We start from the raw sequence: 18344 nt of genomic DNA on the forward strand, positions 1-18344 counted from the left end.
AGGGGGCTGTGACCTAAAAAGGTGTGTGTGTGTGTGTGTGTGTGTGTGTGTGTGTGTGTGTGTGTGTGTGTGTGTGTGTGTGTGTGTGTGTGTGTGTGTGTGTGTTCAACTGAAGCAGATAATAAGCTTGTGGTTTCACCATGACGCTTCTGGAGGAAGCAACATGACAGACAGGAAGTGGTCATTGTGACAAAGAGCAGCAGCCAGCAGCAGCTGAGCCACATGCAGACACCTGCTCCCAAACAGCTTTCTGGCACCTAATTGGCATTTTAAAATATTAAATTAATCTTACCTGGACTTGTGTGTGCTCCAGCTGGGTGATCTGATCGGATAACCTGATCCCAGATCCTACCTCCTGCTCTACTATAATTATTTCTAACCTGGCTAAGGTTTGTCTTTAGCCTCGTGCCTAGACTATAAAGGCCCCCTGCACCCAGTCGTGGTTTCCACTTGAGAGACTGAGTTTTACCCCAAACGGCCACAGAACTGCTGAAAGTGGTATACACCATTTATGGTATACCGTTTTGTAAAACGGTATAACGTTTAAAAAATCGTACAAAACATTTTTGTTACGGCATACCACTCCCAGGAATGGCACATGTCGGTTTGGAAAGGCACATACCATTTGGAAAAACTTTATATACCATTTTTGTAGAGTGGCATGCCAAATAGCACTTTTGGAGCTCACGCTTTCTCTCGTACTACATAAGACTCTTTTTGAATGCATTTGTTTGTTTGTTTGTTAGGTCGCAGATTACTATGAAAACCTGTAAAACCCACCGCTCCATCAGTCACGCCTCCATATATGGCCATCAGTCCATTACGCCTTGTGACACACTTGTGACACGTCAAGCCACCATATATGGCCGTCAGTCCCACACGCCTCATAATACGCTCCATATATGGCCGTCTCCATATATGAAGATCACGACTCTGACCTCAACAAACCCTGGATAGCCATACATAGAAAAGACAAGACACTACCCCCGCCGCCATCCTTAGATCTCCATATATGGAGCTGACCTGTTCTGACATTCCATATGTTGATCTGACCTCATCAAACCCTGTACACTCAAGACATGCTGGTCCGTTGGTCAAGCTCGCAACCACCCAAAGACTTTGGCGGAGCATGACTATTGACTCACGCACCCTTGGCCACGTATAAGATGTTGGCCATGCCCCCGGCCTCATCTGGCTCTACTGACTCTGCCTCAGGACCCGTGTTGACTACCTGTAGCCTGGCCTACATGGAGAAGATCAACGAGATCTGCAGATATGGAACCAGCCAGCAACTCTACATCTGACCAGATGAATAGTTTAAGTCCTGTAAACGAGTTCACAATAATGTTTATGAAGCAGAAATACATTACGTTCAGTTCACATTCACCCAAAATATGAACGTGTTCATGAACAATCGTTCATTGAACACTTCAGGGACAACACTGGATCTCAATATTGATCGAAAATAAGCGTGATAATCATTCTAGGCCATAATCGCGCAGCCCTAATCTTGGGTGTCACAGCGTCAATGCATGCATTCTACAAAGGTAGAACTTAGAACCTCAGCCAATACATAGCACTGCGCATTCTGTTGTAGTCGGGTAGCTGCTCGATGGGGCCGATAGCGGCTACAGCTGGACACTTATCATAGATGTATTCAGAGCAGATGTCACGCACCATCTTGGGTGTCACAGCGTCAATGCGTGCGTCCCACTCGGCAAGAGGAATGCGCCGGCCATAGTTCAAGATGTGTCTGCCAATATCGTCACAAATCGGCGTCGTCCCATTTTGCTGTCCCACCAGGCTGGCTTTAAGAGCATTTCTGCCTCTGGCGACGTCACTCTCTGTCACCGTGGTGCAAAGGTTCATCCACGCATTCTGTGACAAGTGCATCATGTCGTCGATGTGCAGTCCATCTGTCACAAAGTAAATACCCAGCAGGCCGGTGTCACTGTAGGATAAGTGGAAGCTCTGGAAGCTGTGACACAGGTTGTGTTTCGCTGCCTGGTGAGCCAAACGATTGCTCATATGCTTCCCGCCGAGACATGTAACGTCATAACTGCCAATGATAGAGTTTGCCACCATGAGGGGCACAATGTCTGGGCTGGTGGCGCTAGCTCCTTCCACGGCGATGGCGATGTGTGCCAGGGGCATCGCATCATCACGAACACGGATCTCGCTGCCTGTGAAACGGCAGGGGGGCAGAACGGGGGCGGCGTCATCCCGATACTCGAAAGGCAATCCACTGAAGTGATTTTTGGCTGAGCTGACCAACTCCTCGTGGTTCACATCTCCGGCAGCAGCCAACACCATGCGAGGGGCCTTGTAGTGGCTGTCGATATACTCCACAAGATCCTGACGTGCAAGAACCCTGGCATTGCTGGAGGGTCCCAGGACGCTGTGTCCCAGAGGGGTGCCTTGGAAGGCTGTGGCATGCAACAGATCCAGGCACACCTCCTGCAGGTCGCCTTCCACCTCCTCTAGCTCCCGCAAGACCACGGCCCTCTGCTGCTCGAGGTCCGCCTCGTTCAGCAGGCTGCTCTGCACCACCTCTGACAGCAGCTCCACGGCTTTGGGCAGGTCTTTTGCCAGGGTCTTCATGTAGTATGCAGTGTGCTCCCGGGAGGTGTAGGCACTCAAGTGAGCACCCATGGACTCCACCTCCTGCTCCAGGGCGGACTGGGGGTAGTTCTTGGTCCCCTTAAAAGCCATGTGCTCCAGAAAGAACCCTACTCCATTGTTCCTCTCACTCTCGTAGCGACTGCCGGCACAGATCCACAGTCCAACTGTGCAGGAGGCTGTGTCTCCAGCCTTCTCTGAGGCAATCCTCAAGCCATTCTCCAGGGCTGTGAGGCGGGTTTCTGGTGCTCCAACCAGGCTCTGGGCATAGTTGACTGAGGCCTGTCCATGCTTCAAAGACACAAGGATGTGACTGTGGGATTCTGAGAAGGCTCGACGCAGAGTGCTGAAGACTCGGTATGTGAATACCATAATTTCTGCAGGCAAACTAGAAGTGTAAAAACTACTTAAAACAGAGGTTCTCGTTGGTTCTAAAACAAGTGCAAAGTAGTCAACTGATAATGCAGATGAAATGTTTCAGTTCTGAAATTCTTCGATGACGAAATAGAGTAGGTTTCTGTGGTATTTCAAGCTCTCTGATCCAATTTGAAGAATGTGCTGGTATGATGTATGACTGAAACGATTCAGTTGGCTCCATATATGGAGCTCCAAGTCAAACATCATACATCATAGACCAAGACCACATCCTGGAAGCTCCATATATGGGCCTAGCTGGAACACCAAAGCCTGACATCATATAGGCCCTATCTTTGGGCATGACTATCGGGGGCTCCAAATAAGGAGATGAATGACATCACCGCAATGACAGAAGCACCGCAGCCTAAGACATAAAAGGTAAGTGAAGCCCCGGATTCCTTCACTTCGATCATCGATGTGTCAAGGCACAGAGCATCAACACATATTCCCAGCTTTACCCAGCTCTCCCCAACCTTGAAGAGTCAGGATGCCTCACGCATACCCTTTCCTCACTCCTGAGCAGAAGAAGGATCTCAGGGACATTGCTCACAAGATTGTCACTCCCGGCAAGGGGATCCACGCGGCGGACGCATTGGAAACAATGATTGTGTGAGCAGCAATAAAAAAAGCTTTGTGAGTTGTATACTGTGCCACAGATTAGAAAGAAACAAACAATGAAACACAAACTGTAAAAACAAAGTCCAAACACTATAGTTAAAGACAGCTTGATAGTCAAAAAGCAAGAGGTTGTCTTCCCTTACACCACTTATTGTGTATGAAATAACATTTGACCAAATTTAAAACACCACACAGTATATTGTGTATGAAATAACATTTGTAATGTGTGGAAACGTGAATTCTCCAGCAGGCTTTACAGAATTCTATGATCAATACCTTGCTTTCTGGCATGATTCAGTCAAAAGCTTTTAGATATTGGGATTTAACCCTAGCCTCGTTTAAGGGTTTTGTAAAGATAACTGTTTTCACAAGAATAAGATCTGCTGGAGAGACAGCGAGATCCCGTAGCGACCAACGACCAGGTTGCGACTAGTTGCTTATTGGTCGGGACTAGTTTCTTCCAGGTCGTGACTAGTTTCTTGCTGGTCGCGACTAGTTGTCACTGCGGGATCTCGCCTTTCCTGATCTGCTGGACATTGGAGTAGGCCTACTGTACACTGTACACTGTACACTGTACACTTCCCTGTCAAAAACAAGTTATGTGTCTTGAACATATTACTTATTGTTAACACAGTACTCCTCATGTAATATACTGTAGGCCTAACTAAGATCAAGATAGTTTGATGCACAAGATCAGCTTACAGGATGTGGCATTTTATTGTTTTATCTACCGGTATGCACATGGCTTTTGGGCCCTGTACTGTAAATATATCCTATTTGATGCACAAGATCAGCTTACAGGATGTGGCATTTTATTGTTTTATCTACCGGTATGCACATGGCTTCTGGGCCCTGTACTGTAAATATATCCTATTTGATGCACAAGATCAGCTTACAGGATGTGGCATTTTATTGTTTTATCTATGCACATGGCTTTTAGGCCATGTGAACGATGACAGGTGATTACAGACGCATTCGATGGGATGATTCCTGTTTAGTTCAAGGTATCGGAACACGAGAAAGTGGTAGAGATTTAACTTTTTAATTTTGTTTGAGGAGCTGGTCTTGCTTTGTTGCTCGTTCATTTTGAGTCCCGTTCCGTGAAAACTGACAATAGTCTGTTGCTTATAGGCTGTGGTTTCAGGAACTGTTGTGTGTGTGTGTGTGCCTGCCTGTGTCATCATCAGTTTGGGTTCTTAGCCCGCTTGATTTAGAGATTAGGCCATTAGTCTAAGAAGGCAACAAATTGTATTCACTCTTTATCACAACGTTTATATAAGTGGAGATGCTAATATAACATAATACATAATATTGGAATAATCCCATAGACCCATATATTATTATGGCAGCCAGCATGATGACATCATAATGGAAAACCCAATTGACCACGTAATGTCAGAAGTTAGGAAACATACAATAAACTGACAATAACAGGGTCTGTCTGGATCATCGAAAGCCAAGTAATAGCGCACAAGTGATCGAGTTGTCCAACGTGATTTAAACACAGGCAAGGTTTGACACACTGGTGGAAGATCCTTCCACAGTTTGGGCGCTACAGCGGAAAATGATCTATCCCCTTTGTCTTCAGCCTTGTTTGTGTGATCAGAAGAAAATGATGTTATATTGATGACATCAGCCATGCCTATATGGAGGGATGGTGTATCTAAGATATTGAATTCAGACAATTTGAGAAGCATTCACACACAAAAATATATATTGGGGCTCTGCAGTGTTGCTGCCGATAGAACTAATCTAAAGACTAGTTTGCGACCATAGCCACGGACGGATGTAAATGTGAGCTTGTAGCTATACTTTTTGGTACTTTTTACACAACACTCTTGTTCGACCAATGAAGGCGTTCAATTACGGAAAAAAAACATAAAGGTTGAGCCATGGAGATTCAAGGTTTCTGCCTGACAGTACAATATGACAGAACAGTACAAAACAATTCAGCAATAAAATAATTATGGCATCAATGAGAACAATGACAGCAGTCAACACCCACTCAGCGTGTTCATCTGAGCCTGTTCTTTAAGTGGGCTATGGTTGTGGGCATCAGGCTTTGCAGCAAGCGAACCTCACGCTCTGAGAGGCCGAGGAATAACTTGTTTAAAACGTCTCGGTTACATGAGAGCCTGCGGCCAAAGTGCTTGCTGTCGTGAAAGCGGCCTCCGCCTCCGCTGGAGAGGCCTTCATTAGTATCATATGCATGTCTGTTGTTGTGAAAATGGCTTCCGCCCCTGCTCGTGAGGCTTTCTGTACGGTTGTGAACATCGGTACTCTTGTGAGAACGGCTTCCGCCCCTGTTCGTGATGTCTTCATTACAGTCGTAAACATCCTTACTATTGTGAACACGGTCAATGCCTGAGAGGCCTTCTTTGCGGTCGTAAACGTCCCTCATATTATCATCCGACAGCACCTCGTACGCCACCAGGAGTTCTTTGAACTTCCTTTCTGCGTCCTTGTCGTCTAGGTTCTTGTCCGGGTGCCACTTCAACGCCAGCTTCCTGTACGCTTTTCTGATATCGTCCTGTGGCGCGTTGTTCTGGACGCCTAAGACGTGGTAGTAGTTCTTCATGTCTCCTTCTGTGCTGTGTGGGGGACAGAAACGACTGCAGTAATGTTCCGGAATCTTCCGCCATGTTTATTTATAGCCCTAAACTCTCCCAAGTTGGTGCACCAGCTGCACGCTAATCTGACTTATTCGTCATCATCAAATCACATCAAATGGCCCCTTCTAGTAATAATTACTCCTAGAAGAGGGGAGTTTTATTCTACAAACACACTATTGTTCTCCCTCCAATGAATGTATTTCAGAAAGGTCAGTCGATTATGTGGAGTTTGTTTAGGGCAGTTATGATGTTGTCATTTGTTTGCCAGCCAAATCTATGGACTTTAATGTTTGTTTAGGGCAGTAAATGTAGCAGTAAATCTGGCTGATATAAATACATCTTGTAATCATTTTGTTTCATACAAGAAAGAAGCCAGGATGGACAAAGGAAAGAAACTATACAACTGTTGTGTGGAAAAGCTTCACAACAAACAATAAATTGAAACAGAACCAGATAATTCATAGAAGAAAGAAACAATCCAGGACGGAATAAGGAAAGAAGCATTGTAGAAAATGGTTTAGAAAAAATTCTAATTTTAGAGATGTGGACTACCCTCACTTCACACAAGTGTGATTTTTTTGTAACCTTTTCTGTAACTCCAAAAGTACATTTTATATCCCTTTTCTGATTGGACAATATAATGTCCAATCAGGCAGGAGTGACGTCACATTAATATAAATGGTAAGACGTAATTCATCCACAACACACCTTTCTTGTATAAAGGCATCACAATCAACAGTCGTCCTTGACACAGTTCTTCTAACCAGGAATGGCATACTCTGCACTCAGTAGAACAACTTCATTGCAAGGATTTCACATCATTGACTTTAATGAAAAAGATATCTACGCTGATCCCGAAATCATGAAGTCCACCTCACTGCACAGTGTTATGCCACCGTTAACATATCGAGAGACAACAGGCCAATCGCAAACGCTAATGATTGTACATTACAACATGCATGTGTCAGTGCAACCACACTTGCAATTTCCCGGAATTCCACCTTTCTAGTCTACTTAGTATTACAATATCCATTCTTATCAATTCAGGGAGAAGACAAGACCATTAGATCTCATTATTCCATCATACATAGAGAGACACAGTGTAACTGACCCCTAAAGAGTGGGGCAGCAACTGATTGACCTACCAAACAACCGACAGACTGATTGACACGTCCATTGGCCTCTGCCAATGGCTGACAAGCGGATTAGTCTTCCTGCCAAATTGATCAATGGGGGGATCGCTGGCCTGATTGGAGTGACCTGTGTGTTTCCCATTGACCTGGCCAAAACCCGCCTGCAAAACCAACAAAATGGATCTCGCCTTTACACTAGCATGTCTGACTGCCTTATCAAGACCATCCGTTCGGAGGGATACTTCGGGATGTACCGAGGAGCGGCAGTGAACCTTGCGCTGGTCACTCCAGAGAAAGCCATCAAGCTGGCTGCAAATGACTTCTTCAGGCAACACCTCACGAAGGACGGGAAGCTCACATTGGTCAAGGAAATTCTGGCTGCATGCGGGGCGGGTACATGCCCGGTTATTGTCACAACTCCTATGGAGATGTTGAAAATTCAGCTCCAAGATGCCGGACGAATTGCGGCTCAGAAAAAGCTGGTGGCGGGCACTGTGGAGACCAGATCTCTCACCGCCATACAGCTGACCCGAGAGCTGCTGAGGGAAAAGGGCATTGCTGGTTTATATAAAGGCTTAGGAGCCACACTACTCAGAGACGTTCCTTTTTCCATGATCTACTTTCCCCTCTTTGCCAATCTAAATATCCTGGGTAAACGAGGCGCAGACGGGCCTGCGCCTTGTTACGTGTCATTTGTGGCCGGGTGTCTTGCCGGGAGTACGGCTGCTGTCGCTGTCACCCCTGTAGATGTGATAAAGACGAGACTGCAGTCCCTGAACCGAGGGAGTGCAGAAGACGCATATAATGGAGTGGCAGACTGCGTCAGAAAGATCATGCGTAATGAGGGTCCGTCAGCCTTCATGAAGGGGGCGTACTGCAGAGCCCTGGTCATAGCACCTCTCTTTGGCATCGCCCAAGCGGTGTACTTCCTGGGGGTGGGGGAATTAATTCTCAGCTACTTGCCCAAAAAGGACCACTAAAGGGCCTCACACACCGTCTGCGAACGCCGCGCGTCAATGAACCTATCGCACACCGGCGGCGTCCGACGCGCGTTCACGCCTCGCCTGACGCTCCGATACGCCACCGTTCTATTTTGCCGCGTCGCTGCGCACCTGGTGTGTGTTGGGCTTGAGACTAAGAATGCCCACTCCACCCATCCCCATTTTTAAGTCTCGTCTAAAAACCCACCTTTATACAGAGTACTTTTTCATTACTTAATTAGGCAATTTGTACATACATGCTTGATATTGTTTTGTTTGCCATTATAATTTTGTTACTGTCTGTTTCTTCTTGTTTTTAATCCTGTTCTGTGCAGCACTTTGGAATTATGTTTTGAAAAGCGCTATACAAATAAAGTTCATATCATATCATACCTGCAGCCTTTCCCTCCATCACACAATACACAGAGTGCGGGAAATTGGGTCAAAGCATTATCATTTAGCATTTTGTTGTTTTTTACAGTTGTTTGTTTCAAAGGATATTTCTTTATTACTTCAACATTTTCAGGGCATGATCGTTGAAGTGCATCATAGATCTAACTGCCCTGAGTTGTGTTATTCATGTCCTCACTGTATTGCCTTCACTATTCACGTATTGCGCCCCTCACTTCACACGGGTGTGATTTTTTTCTTTATTGCTCTGTAAAGCACTGAGCTGCATTACATGTCATGAAATATGCTTTACAAATAACCTCGTAGGACCACTACCAGTTGACCTGTCTCATGTCTCGTCTCATGGTCTCATGGTCGGGGGGGTAGGACCAAGTCTCATGGGATTTGTTTATAAACATTTTGGTATTTGTTTATAAACATTTGGGATTTGTTTATAAACATTTGGGATTTGTTTATAAACATTTTGTGATTTGTTTATAAACATTTTGGATTTGTTTACAAACATTTGGGATTTGTTTATAAACATTTGGGATTTGTAAGTCTCATGGGGGGGTAGGACCACTACCAGTTGACCTGTAGTAAGTCTCATGGTCGGGGGGGTAGGACCAAGTCTCATGGGATTTGTTTATAAACATTTTGGTATTTGTTTATAAACATTTGGGATTTGTTTATAAACATTTGTGATTTGTTTATAAACATTTGTGATTTGTTTATAAACATTTTGGGATTTGTTTATAAAAATTTGGGATTTGTTTACAAACATTTGGGATTTGTTTATAAACATTTGGGATTTGTAAGTCTCATGGGGGGGGGGGGGGTAGGACCACTGATCATACAGCTTTGCTGCATCCTGTTTTTATGCTACTGCATTACCATTTGAGGATTTCTTGGCAATATTTTTCATTGCTTTGTGTTATTAAACAGACATTTGCATAATACAAACATATAAAATATAGAGTATAAAATATTGTTTTAAGAAACGAGTAAGGTTGCTAATCTGATAACACAAAACCCCCAGGGGCTTGTTTTCCTATTACAGTAGGTCTTCATCTCTGTATTGCTCTATTCTCTTGTGTATCTGTCATATTGTAACTTCTGCCTGTGCTACCTCTGGGTGACTGATGTTTCCTCCCATGATTAATACATCCATATAACCTGTAATGTGCCAAAAACAGTGATTGTGATTAAAAATGAGTTAAAGCTACTATACAAAACCGCAAAACATATACTTGCAGTTGCATTCCCACTGTTTTGAAAATGTGTGGGGAGTAGAGGGGGGTTGTGGACCAGACTTTTCTTTGAGCAACGCGCATGCGTGAGAGACACATAGTAACATGACCCGCCAGAACAAGCAGTAGTTAAGTATGGGCCGTGTTTTATCCATGGTGGAACAAACAAAGCATCCAGACGGCGACGCAGACGGGATAACCGGGATTCAAACAGCTCTGAGCTCTTCATTGAATAACACAAACTATCCGTGGCTTGAAGGTAAAAACGTAACACTTTATTATCTGACATATGTTCACTGTTCATGGAGAAAAAAAACATGAAACACGGAGCTTCCAGTGAGTGGATACAGAATGCTAGTCAGAGCTCCGGCTCCGTATAATCAGCGAATATAAGGCATTTTTCACTTCCGGTTTGTAAAGGCCACGCACTCCAGTGAACAGCGCATTTATCCATTTACATATATTTTTAAGTTTTAAGTTATTATTGATTTCATTTTTTTACAAAGAAACATAATGTGTGTTGTAGAGCATCGTCTAAATGCGTTTTAATCGTTTAGATGTGTTTTTGTGTGCAAATAAACAGTTTACTCTCGAGGGTACTCTTATTTTTGAAGAGATCGTCCACCGGAAGTCTTATATTCGCTAGCTTAGATTCGCTAATATTGCGTTGTAAGTTGTAAACGTGCTGTTAAAACATGTTACAACATTACAACACATTAAGACCTACATTTAACATGAATGTATTCACATGCTTCACATCATATCAATGTTAGCAGTACATTGGAACTAGACTTGGCTAATAGCCTTATAGCCCTGGTCCAGTGCTTACAGCGAGTCTCTCTCTGACGCCCTGTGGAAGTCCCTTCCGCAGCCGCAGCGATTTTCTCACTCCCGTGCGAGTGTTTACAATTCCCAGCAAATATCTGGGAATATATAATGTCTATTCTCGGAGCTGGGAAGCGTCTCAGGTCACCAGCTTCTCTCTAAAATACACTATTTTAATCATTCGATTAAATTAATCCAACCAGATCATTACCAACCATTTCAATTTACAGTTAGGCTTTACAAGATATCCCAACTTGGTTATTGTACTTACTGTAATAGTGAAGATTTTCTTTCTGTGAATACCTGACAATTTTACAATGAAATGCATGATAGCGTCTCAGGTCACCAGCTTCTCTCTAAAAGACACTATTTTAATCATTCGATTAAATGAATCCAACCAGATCATTACCAATCATTTCAATTTACAGTTAGGCTGTACAAGATATCCCAACTTGGTTATTGTACTTACTGTAATAGTGAATATTTTTTTTCTGTGAATACCTGACAATTTTACAATGAAATGCATGATAGCGTCTCAGGTCACCAGCTTCTCTCTAAAAGACACTATTTTAATCATTCGATTAAATGAATCCAACCAGTGAACTTTGTGAGTAGTTACGTTGTTTTGTTTATTTGCTGGGAATTGTAAACACTCGCACGGGAGTGAGAAAATCGCTAGAGGGCTGCGGAAGGGACTTCCACAGGGCGTCAGAGAGAGACTCGCTGTAAGCACTGGACCAGGGTTAGGCTAATACCAATCTGAAAACCCATCGTCAAAAAATAAAGGAAAAACAGTGCCCTCTTTTCCTTTGAATTTGACGGAGTCAACAGTTTGTCTCGAGAGACTACAAACATTAAATGCCATTGACAATGAATGGACAATTTTGACTGTTTGTGCAAAGCAAACACAAATTAATGCGTGGTAGGTATATGTTGATGGTGACGTAATTACATCATGTATTACATAGACATTACCCTTTTATCTATACCCGACATTGAAACATATTTTAATTACGTCACCATCAACATCCAGTATATATACCGTACATGCATACTGTACATACATACGTTACGTACCAGCACAAATTGAAACTACAGAAACAAGCCCCAAAAAAATCCCAACCAACAATATTTACAAGCAACTTGACATAAAAAGAAGCCCAAAGTTACATGGCAACACTGGTTGTTTCCCCTCTCTCGTTACAGAAGAGCAAAGTTCCGGAGCAGAAGCACCTTTAAAAAGGAGCCTACCAACACCTGGCAGGCAGGCCTGTTCGTTATGGGGATGCCAGGAACCCGAGCCGGGTATTACCCCCTCTCCGAGCGGCAGCAGGTGAACTTGCTCATGAAAATGACAGCTGAAGAGTGCGTCAACAGTCCAGGTTCGTGCTCGTTCGTGTTCGTTCATGGAGGCCACATCTCCATGTTAGCTACGCTGTCTTGTAGTTTTAATTATAAATATTACACTGCATAGCTGCCATATTATATTTGATTCTAATCAAATTCAAAATGGCAGCTATTTTTTTTATTTGATTTGTAATGGTATATCGGAAATCACACACAAATCGGCTCTGCCTTTTGGTCCAGGGAAAAAAGGGAAAGTTTTTTCCCCCTTTGTTTAAAATCTTGTGTATCCATTAAACAAAACAAAAAAGTTGTATTTGATTAAAATGTGATATTTTTAGTATATAATATAATATATCTAATCTATATATCTTCTCTGTGGTATGCTGAAAGATAAATAAAAAGTAATTTCTACTGTTGATTGCCACAGACCACCACAGGGAGACGTCTACACCATCAGGAGAGATGGCCTCCAAGACATATTCAACATTGTCAGAGGAACAGCAAGAGATGCACCAGGGGAGTGGACTGCTTGATGCAAGGATGCAACCTGTCGTAAAGTTGTACAATATAGGTATGTACTGTTTAATGTAGAGCCCGACCGATGCCATATTTTTGGGGCGATTTTGGAGAGACCTACACCACCGATGCCGATGTTTTGGACCGATGTTTAGTAATCAATTAAAATAATAGAAAATACATTTTACCAAGTTAACAATAGAATACATTGAATACATTTAAATAAAATGTTTTGGCACATAAGGCATTTTTTTCAAAATGAAATGCACCCCTATATATGCCCTCCTATATTCAGCATTAGTGTACATTTCCGTCCTACAAAAAGATTAAATTATCAGTGACAATTTTATGTCATGTTGTCTTTTTTAGTTGTAAGTAGGATAGGCTTCAAATAATAGAGCAGTCATACTATTAATATTGTTTTTTGTGGCTGAAATACACAAGGCTGAAATACACAGCATATCTCTAAATCAAGATTCAAGACTTTATTGCCATGTCAACAGAGTTGATTGGAATTTGTTTCAGTGCACTATGCCTTTTATACATTTAAATTCAATGAAGGGATTTTTTGGGTTTAACCAGGGGGCAGTCAGACAGATATTTTGTGAAGCCACAAGGAAATCGGGATTTCCTGAAAGTTCATATAATGGCGCTGTCATTGGGCCCAAAAAAACCCATAGCCCCATAGAAGTCCATGTATTTGGGCCCAACTTCACCTAGACTGTATTACCTTAATAAACATGGTCATGAATACTTTTTGCTTCCAGTCACTAGTTTAAAGTCTAATTTCTAATGTCATAATATTATTTTTGGAAAATGATGGTCCCATTTATAAAGAAATTACCATAAAGTCGCGCTTGTTCTGAGGGGTGTGACTACCGTTACAGTCTATGATCGGGATTCCCCACCCACTCGAGTCAAAATAAAAACCAACTAAGAAGAAGGGGGGAAGTCCCGCCTCGTTGTCTCGGCCAGCCAATGGGCCAGCTGGGTCCAAACAGATCTAGAAAGATGGCGACTTACAATTCAAGGACTGACAGGCTTCATTTTACGTTCATGTTAGACCCGGGGAACGCTTTGTCCATATTTTTTACAGTCTATGGGTTTAACCTGTAAACCTTATCGAAATGGTAACCTGTTAATACTATGGTTAATTGGTTAATTATTATTATGTACCCCTAAAGTCAGTGATGTAAATAGGTTTTCAATGTTAAAAATAAATAATAATATATATATATATATAATATATAAAAAAATAACAGCGGTGCAGGACCGAGAGAGTCAATATGCAGGATGGACTGTAGTAAACATTAATTACTTTTCCTTCCCCCTGCTATATAAACATCAGGACATCGGATTAAATAAACACCGATGTCAGGCATCGGTGCCCAAAATGACCGATACATCGGTGCGACCGACGGATCGATCGGGCTCTAGTTTAATGTACGGGTGGTTTAAACCTTGTCCTAGTAGGAAGATATTTGGAAAACCATTCATTCAAATTCATGATTTTATTATAAATTTATATTCTGTAGTACGGCGATCACTGCATAAATTCTGTGCGGACATGACCGTACGCCAAAACCCATGCTCGAATTTAAGGCAGAATTTACAATCAATTGATAAATGAGGGCCACAATGTGTTACTGTACTAGGAAATTGTATCCGCTCCATAGAGTTCTATCATAGCCACGATCTTTGGCCGCGTTATTCTCGGAATTGAGGTTCAGATTGATGCGTTTGAACAGAACATCGATATTAGGGGCTGATTAACAGCATTGCTGTGAGGTAAAGATTATTCCAGATTCTATCACAGCACAATGAGCACAAATCCCGAAAAGGCGATGGTAACACGTGGTAAAACTCCCTCCATGTCACATTTCTCTGTCTGCACCCAGCCTACCTTAATTATATTTAAACCAAAGACAAATAAATCGCGTGAGCAATGCGTGTCTGTTCTCCAGAAAAGTCTGGGCTTGTATCTAATCAATTTCAGCTTCATTAAAATGAGCAAGGCAAATCTCCCAAGAAAGCATATTTCTCAGAATCGGCGCTGCAGCGCATACTTTTAGAGAAAGGAAGAGGCTTTAAAATAATATACATTTGAAATTCAAAAAGGCTATTCAAAAAGACCAGATGTACAAACTGCTGCTCACAGGAGCAGATGTATGAGCTCACAGCGTATCACTTTGTGCCGTGCTGCGACTTGTACATCTGCTATTTTTTCTTTTTACATTTATAAACAATCTTGAATGTGTGAGAACTACTGATTTTAAAAGGCATTTGTAGAATTGGCCAGAGGTCTTGGGAAGGTACAGCTGCAGTTCTTGAAACTACCACAGCTTTAAGACTGAGGGAGCACCGTGGAATGAATGACAATGAAATAATGAATACTTTTGACATTTTTCCTAGATTTCCAGAGGAGGAACTCCAATCTGGTCATGGAGGAACCGGAGCCTCCACAGATTAAAGAGGAACAAGATGAGCTACTTCTTACACCAGGGGAGGGGTTGAAGTTACTAGGAGTGATAAAAGAAGAAGATGGTGGTGAAAACAGGGAGGCAAAGCCTGTAGCCAGCAGCTCAACTCAACACATGAAAACCCAAGCTATTGTAGAGGACTGTGAAACATCACAAACAACTAGTGATAAGAAACACCTCCACACAGGGAAGAAAGGCTTTAGTTGTAAAGTGTGTGGGAAAAGGTTTAATCGTAAGCAAAGTCTGATGGAGCACAAAAAAGTGATCCATAGAGGAGAAGGGCCCTTTACGTGTAAAGATTGTGGCAAAAGCTTTTGTCGAAGGGATGTTCTAAAATTACATATGAGGATTCATAACGGGAAAAAGACCTATAGTTGTACAGTGTGCAGCAAAAGCTATTTTCATATAGGCCAATTAAAATCACATATGATCAGTCACTCAGAAAAGAGACCCGTTAGTTGTAAAGAATGTGGCAAAATGTTTAAAAGGCAGCAAAGCCTGAGGTTGCACACAAGAATTCATACAGGAGAAAGGCCCCATAGTTGCACAGTATGTTTTAAGAACTTTCCTCATCCGGAGGTTCTACAAATACACATGAGGACTCATACAGGGGAAAAGCCCTTTACTTGTAAAGTTTGCAACAGAGGATTTGGTCAAGGTGCTCATCTAAAATCACACATGAAGACTCATACAGGGGAAAAGCCTTATATTTGTAGCATTTGTGACAAAGCTTGTAGTCACAAGCATGAATTACAATTGCACATAAGGTATCATACAGGGGAGAGGCCCTTCATCTGTATAATTTGTAGTAAAGCATTTCATGAAACTGGTCATCTAAAAACACACATGAGAACTCATACAGGGGAAAAACCCTTTAGTTGCACAGTTTGTGGCAAAACATTTGCTCAAAAAGTTTCTGGCGCACACATGAGAACCCATACAGGGGAAAAGCCCTTTATTTGCACAGTTTGTGGTAAAGGTTTTAATCAAAGGTCTTCACTGAAATTACACATGAGGATGCATTCAGGGGAAAGACCCTTTGTTTGCACAGTTTGTGGTAAAGGCTGTCGTGAAATGCCTCATCTAAGAACACACATGAGGAGTCATACAGGAGAAAAGCCGTTTACTTGTACGGTCTGTGGCCAATGCTTTAGGCAATCAGCTCATCGAAACACGCACATGAAGACTCATAGAGCGGCAAAAAACATTTAGTTAGTAACAAGACAACTCACCCCGTTTCTGTTTTCCTCCCAGAATTCTCCCCAGTGAGGGGTGGGAGAGGCTGGACAGCAGACGGCTGGACTTTGAATTTCTCTATCTATAAACTTTTATGACAGCAAGTACAATTATAATTTATGAAAAGCTACTACAGTGAAGTTGTTGTAGGATATGTGGGGATTATCTCACAAAGTACTATTTGAGTGTGCAAAACCTTACATATACTAAATAATACTAAATTGTTTATAGAGTCAATATAAGTAAAATAATATAGCCTTTCCACAGGAGTATCTTTTTATATTTTTCCAAAAAGAATACAAACAGCCAATAGCATATTACAAAGTTATCCCCCTCACTGGTGAAAATTCCGGGAGGAAAAACGGGCAAGCACCGGGGTGAGTTGTCCAGTATTCGGCAGAGCAGTTCGCAATTCATTTTCAATGGGAGTCACGTGGTTTTGACGAGACAAGCTTGCTCCGTGGCTGTGTTGTGGGGGGAGGGGGTCAGAAGATAGCCATGGAGCAAGCTTGTCTCGACGGGAGGTATGATTAATTCTAACGCGACTAGCAACGAGACCGACTGCGATGGGGCCGTCAAAAATTGGACGGATTGATTTAGATCAAGAGTCATCCACTAAAATGAGCGGGAACATTTTGGATGACGTCATATTCTCCCTAAAAACCATGGACAATTTCAGAAACTTTATTCATGATTCCTTTCAGACCTATGGATTAATATGTAAAGCCTGCATCTTTGTAATATCTGTTTCAATGAGACTCATTTTTTTAAATTACCCTATACTTTATATTTGTTGTAGTCGATGCTTCGTCTATTTACTATTTGGGTTTTTCAAAGTGTTTCTTTGCCTGGAATTAGCTAAAGATTTTAAAGGATTTTAAAGGGTATTTCCCTTTTACGGTAACTACTGAGGTAATATATTGATTCATTTGATAATTTGGTTCCCTTCTAAGGTTCTTACTGACAGACTCCTATATTTCTGTAATACCATACTATTAAGATCATTTATTTGGGGTTATAATAAATAGTATACATTTTTCTGATTGTCTGGATATATTATAGTTTTAAGGGTTTTGGTCCTGAGTCCTGACTTACATTATTTAGTATTGATATTGATCAAAAGTATTCCCATCAAAATGGTTAAAATAGAAGCAACAAATGGTCTACTTATCAGTTATGTGCACGTGAATCACATGGGCCTTTAATTGATTTGGTTTAGCGCCAGGGCCCTTGGGAGGGGTTCATTCAGCACTGTCTGGCGGAGACCTGTGCTCCAAGGAGCACTTTATATGGACACACTATTATGCAACTTGGGACACATTTGCCAACTATTACTGACCATGCCGCTAAATGCAATTATGCAGATGCCACTTAAATGCTCCAGCCCTGAATCTATAGTCTACCCGTGAATAATGAAGTGAAACTAAATGAAAATTCAGAGGATGTGTCGCCCTGAATCTCTACCCTTAAATAAAGTGAAACAAAATGAAAATTCAGAGGCTGTGTCAGTGTCAGGCTTGTCTGTCTGTCTGTGTGTGTGTGTGTGTGTGTGTGTGTGTGTGTGTGTGTGTGTGCGCGCGCGCATTATGGCAATTGCAATACAGATCCATTCATCCAATCTTTCTTCAGTGACAGTTACACTCCTCCTCCAACAGGGGGCAAAAGGTGTGTGTGTGTGTGTGTGTGTGTTTGATTGATTGATTGAAATCTTTATTAACAGTTTGCAGAATTACAGTACATTTCAAGCACAAACTCAATACAAAGACTGTTAACTGTGAGTGGACGACCCAATTAAGCCTTACACTTGTTTACAACAGGGTCCACATTGTTCAATTCATCAAAACATTTAGAGACAAACAAATAGACACTTCTATGTAGTTAAAGAACAGAACAGGAATTCATCATATAGGAAGCGAAAAGG

At 42.2% G+C, this 18344-nt stretch overlaps 2 protein-coding genes and 1 long non-coding RNA gene across 3 annotated transcripts; 2 read left to right on the forward strand and 1 right to left on the reverse strand.

Moving 5' to 3' along the window:
* Nucleotides 1-1554: 1554 nt before the first annotated feature.
* LOC308331722 (cytochrome b-c1 complex subunit 1, mitochondrial-like) lies at nucleotides 1555-2991 on the reverse strand (the record flags this gene model as incomplete). Its single annotated transcript, XM_080787213.1, has 1 exon — nucleotides 1555-2991. The coding sequence occupies one exon, from the start codon at nucleotides 2989-2991 to the stop codon at nucleotides 1555-1557; it is 1437 nt and encodes a 478-aa protein (XP_080643339.1).
* Nucleotides 2992-7455: 4464 nt separating this feature from the next.
* Nucleotides 7456-8379, forward strand: LOC308331815 (mitochondrial glutamate carrier 1-like; the record flags this gene model as incomplete). The annotated part of the gene is made up of 1 exon (XM_080787329.1): nucleotides 7456-8379. One exon carries the CDS (start codon nucleotides 7456-7458, stop codon nucleotides 8377-8379), a length of 924 nt encoding a protein of 307 aa, XP_080643455.1.
* A 1761-nt stretch (nucleotides 8380-10140) lies between these two features.
* LOC308331994 lies at nucleotides 10141-17985 on the forward strand. Its single transcript, XR_013965645.1, has 4 exons — nucleotides 10141-10278; nucleotides 12051-12226; nucleotides 12619-12762; nucleotides 15120-17985. It is a non-coding gene; the product is annotated as an uncharacterized lncRNA (long non-coding RNA).
* Nucleotides 17986-18344: the final 359 nt, after the last annotated feature.

This window comes from Protomyctophum bolini (genome assembly GCF_963924005.1).
Source record: "Protomyctophum bolini genome assembly, chromosome: 17".
Taxonomy (NCBI): Eukaryota; Metazoa; Chordata; class Actinopteri; order Myctophiformes; family Myctophidae; genus Protomyctophum; species Protomyctophum bolini.